At 45.5% G+C, this 4,848-nt stretch overlaps 1 protein-coding gene across 2 annotated transcripts in view; it reads right to left on the bottom strand.

The window, feature by feature from the left end:
- MND1 (meiotic nuclear divisions 1) overlaps positions 1-4,224 on the bottom strand; it is an 84,495-nt gene extending 80,271 nt beyond the window's left edge. For both annotated transcript variants that reach the window (XM_029235733.1, XM_029235735.1), the window contains exon 1: positions 4,142-4,224. In XM_029235733.1, the coding sequence (XP_029091566.1) occupies positions 4,142-4,144 (3 nt within the window). In that variant the 5' untranslated portion in view covers positions 4,145-4,224. The remainder of the gene's footprint in view (positions 1-4,141) is intronic.
- Between the last annotated feature and the right edge of the window lie 624 nt (positions 4,225-4,848).

The following is a 4,848-nucleotide window of genomic DNA, read 5'->3' as shown; positions in this document are numbered from 1 at the left end:
CTTGCATTCCTATACACTAATGATGAAAAATCTGAAAGTGAAATCAAGAAAACACTCCCATTTACCACTGCAACAAAAAGAATAAAATGTCTAGGAATAAACCTACCTAAGGAGACAAAAGACCTGTATGCAGAAAATTATAAGACACTGATGAAAGAAATTAAAGATGATACAAATAGATGGAGAGATATACCATGTTCTTGGATTGGAAGAATCAACATTGTGAAAATGACTCTACTACCCAAAGCAATCTACAGATTCAATGCAATCCCTATCAAACTCCCACTGGCATTTTTCACAGTACTAGAACAAAAAATTTCACAATTTGTATGGAAACACAAAAGACCCCGAATAGCCAAAGCAATCTTGAGAACGAAAAACGGAGCTGGAGGAATCAGGCTCCCTGACTTCAGACTATACTAAAAAGCTACAGTAATCAAGACAGTATGGTACTGGCACAAAAACAGAAAGATAGATCAATGGAACAGGATAGAAAGCCCAGAGATAAACCCACGCACATATGGTCACCTTATCTTTGATAAAGGAGGCAGGAATGTACAGTGGAGAAAGGACAGCCTCTTCAACAAGTGGTGCTGGGAAAACTGGACAGGTACATGTAAAAGTATGAGATTAGATCACTCCCTAACACCATACACAAAAATAAGCTCAAAATGCATTAAAGACCTAAATGTAAGGCCAGAAACTATCAAACTCTTAGAGGAAAACATAGGCAGAACACTATGACATAAATCACAGCAAGATCCTTTTTGACCCACCTCCTAGAGAAATGGAAATAAAAACAAAAATAAACAAATGGGACCTAATGAAACTTCAAAGCTTTTGCACAGCAAAGGAAACCATAAACAAGACCAAAAGACAACCCTCAGAATGGGAGAAAATATTTTCAAATGAAGCAACTGACAAGCGATTAATCTTCAAAATTTACAAACAGCTCATGCAGCTCAATCACAAAATAACAAACAACCCAATCCAAAAATGGGCAGAAGACCTAAATAGACATTTCTCCAAAGAGGATATACAGAGTGCCAACAAACACATGAAAGAATGCTCAACATCATTAATCATTAGAGAAATGCAAATCAAAACTACAATGAGATATCATCTCACACCGGTCAGAATGGCCATCATCAAAAAATCTAGAAACAATAAATGCTGGAGAGGGTGTGGAGAAAAGGGAACACTCTTGCACTGCTGGTGGGAATGTGAATTGGTACAGCCACTATGGAGAACAGTATGGAGGTTCCTTAAAAAACTACACATAAAACTACCATATGACCCAGCAATGCCACTACTGGGCATATACCCTGAGAAAACCATAATTCAAAAAGAGTCATGTACCAAAATGTTCATTGCAGCTCTATTTACAACAGCCCGGAGATGGAAACAACCTAAGTATCCATCATCGGATGAATGGATAAAGAAGATGTGGCACATATATACAATGGAATATTACTCAGCCATAAAAAGAAACGAAACTGGGCTATTTGTAATGAGGTGGATAGACCTAGAGTCTGTCATACAGAGTGAAGTAAGTCAGAAAGAGAAAGACAAATACCATATGCTAACACATATATATGGAATCTAAGAAAAAAAATGTCATGAAGAACCTAGGGGTAAGACAGGAATAAAGACACAGACCTGCTATACAATGGACTTAAGGATATGGGGAGGGGGAAGGGTAAGCTGTGACAAAGTGAGAGAAAGGCATGGACATATATACACTACCAAACGTAAGGTAGATAGCTAGTGGGAAGTAGCCGCATAGCACAGGGAGAGCAGTTCGGTGCTTTGTGACCGCCTGGATGGGTGGGATAGGGAGGGTGGGAGGGAGGGAGACGCAAGAGGGAAGAGATATGGGAACATATGTATATATATAACTGATTCACTTTGTTATAAAGCAGAAACTAACACACCATTGTAAAGCAATTATACTCCAATAAAGATACAAAAAAGAAAAGAAATATGGATGAGGTGTATCATCCGCTAACACTGATTTCAGGCTAACTTATTCATCAGTCTCCTTCACCACTACGAAGAGTTTTCATTACTAAACACCTTGGGAGAGTATCATGGTCTTTTACAAGTAACTAATGTAAAAGGATGCCATATTACTTCATATTTAGAAATTTCTCCAAAAAATCAAGGGCTCATGTAATACTTAGGATTAAAGAAAATCTCCTCGTAGTATAAGTTAGAGATACACTCAAATTAGTAAGTAAGGGGGCTCAAAATTTGACTTGAGGACAATGAAGGAAACTTCTCCAACTAGGAGTTAGAGAAATCCTAAGTGGTTCAGTGGTTAGGGCTCTGCGCTTCCACTGCAGCGGGCACGGGTTCGATCCCTGGTCGGGGAACTAAGTTCCCACAAAAAAATTTTCTAAAGTCAGCCCTGTTGATCACTAATACAATTTTTTTTTTTTTTTTGCGGTACGCGGGCCTCTCACCGCTGTGGCCTCTCCCGTTGCGGAGCACAGGCTCCGGACGCGCAGGCTCAGTGGCCACGGCTCACGGGCCCAGCCGCTCCGCGGCACGCGGGATCCTTCCAGACCGGGGCACGAACCGCGTCCCCTGCATCGGCAGGCGGACTCTCAACCACTGCGCCACCAGGGAAGCCCACTAATACAATTTTGAAGAATTAAAAGTAGATGGTATTTGCTGCCCTCAGAAGTGGCTGACCACACCACATTTCTCCAATTCCAAAAATATGCTTGGACTTATAACTACTGTTTACCCAGCAAGCGCAACCAAAATCGAAACAAACAGCTATTAATTCACAATCAGGAAAAGAACAAAAGTTATCTTTGATCAACATAACAGTAAACTTAGTTCTTAATAATACATGAAAAATAGGAAGTATGTCTCTTACAAAAAGTTTTATTCTAACTTGTTCCATGTTTCTCCATTACTAGAGGTAAACATCAGAAAAGAGTTAATAGCACATTAAACTATTTAGTATTAGAAGGTGATGTAGGTGTAGAAAGATATTAGGTAAAAAGACAAAAACCAAAAAATTAATGCATATGGGCTGCATAGTACTCAGTAGTCAGTTCTATCAGGCCAGTAACTCTATAAAGGAGAAATATGGTATCACGGAACACTGGTACCAGATTTAAGTGTGGGCCTGTTTGGCTTCCTACACCATTTTATGCCCAGGTGGCTGGGTTGTTAGTTTAACCACAAAGAAACCGTTATCAGATTTGATTACATCTGGGCAAATATCTTCAAATAAACATCGTACAACCTATATCTCCGTCCACCACCAGCTTGGCAAAATAACGGCCACTTAATTAAGATATTAAAATCTTAGATCCACTTCATTAGACGGTGATTCTCTGCCAACAGAAGGGGGTGGGGGATGGAACTCTGAAGGTTTATGAAAATGATTTGATGAGCAGAAAGACATTAAATTCACAAAGAGAAAGAGACGATTTGGAATCTAACCAGGGCTTAACCCAATCAGGCAATGCAAGGAAGACGAAGTCAGTACGGTGCTTCCCTAATAAAGCGACTCCGAAAGTACAAAAGGGCAGCCCGGCTCTTCGTAAAAACCAACGCATTTTCACAGAAATCCTCTAACTGGCATAAAATGAAGATTTGTTAGGTCACTTTGGAAATTGTGACCAATACTGAAATGTGCTATAAATGCTACAACGCCCCAAACCACTCAATCTTCAAAGATCAAGCAAGCTCCTCAGGCCCCCGGAACCCCCCGGCGCTGCCCGCCGACACCCGTTCCCTGTTCTCCACCGGTGGCGGCGCCTTGGTGGCCGGAAGCGGGGAGCCTGGGCACCGCTTCTGAAGTGACTCGTGGCCTTGCTAACAGACTGCTGAGTTCGTGAGACACTCGGGGCACGTTCTCGAACGCCCGTATTTAACCTGACCCACCCGGGAGGGAGCCGGGGGGCACAAGGACGGGGATCCCAGCGCGGCGCCTCAGCCTAGGGCCTCAGGCGGCGGGAGCCGAAAAGCGCCGGGCGGCCGGGGCGTCGACCTGGCGGGGGAGCGGCCTCTGCAGCCCACCCGGGGGCCAACGCCGGGCCCCTGTGGCACGCAGCCGAGGGGCTCTGCAGCCGGGCCACTGTGGAGGAGGGGAACCGGGGAGCGCGCCCCCAGCTCTTACCATTGCGCGGGCGGCGCGTCTTCCGGCGGCGGGGCCCGAGCGCGGCGAGGGGCGGGGCGGGCCCAGGCGGGTTTGATTTTGGCGCCGACACCGCCCCGGGGGCGGAGCAGCGAAGGGGAGGCGGGGAAGAGAGGCCGGCTGTCGCCCAGACGGCGCGCAGCGACCCCTGGTGGCTCCGCGGAGCGGCCGGCCGGCCGGGGCGGGGCGAGGCCCGTCCTGGGGGCGGGGTCTGGTTGCCCGCCGGTCCGTCCTCGTCGATTCAAGATGCTGGCGAGCAGGGTCTCCCAGCTGCTTCCGCTTCTTCGGTCCTGCGTGCTGACTGTGACTCCTTTTTTTTTTTTTTTTTCAGAAAGTCGAGCCCTCGCCTTGACTTCTTTCTTCGCTCAGCGGAAACGCGGCCTAAGTTTGCCTTAAAAAACAGGCAGTTTGGCTGCTGGAGAAGGAAACGCTGCCTCCATCCATGCGGATTTGCCTGGTCTGGAGCGGACTTTCTTCCCCCTTCTAGTTTTACGCCTAATCTTCTCTCCCACCGATATCCACTACTTTTACAGCTTTTAAAAATCCCTTTGTCTGTCTGCCTTTGCTTTAGTTTTTTTGTTTGTTTTGTTTTCTTAATACAAGAGAATGAATTTCAAATCAAAACGGTCGAAAGTATGCTGCCTCATTACTCGATGGGGATTCAGATCAAAAGCTCGGGTCCCTTTACC

Source organism: Monodon monoceros, unplaced genomic scaffold (assembly GCF_005190385.1).
Source record: "Monodon monoceros isolate NGI ecotype Baffin Bay Population unplaced genomic scaffold, NGI_Narwhal_1 Super_Scaffold_20, whole genome shotgun sequence".
Lineage (NCBI taxonomy): Eukaryota > Metazoa > Chordata > Mammalia > Artiodactyla > Monodontidae > Monodon > Monodon monoceros.
This window is presented reverse-complemented; position numbering and strand designations above follow the sequence as displayed.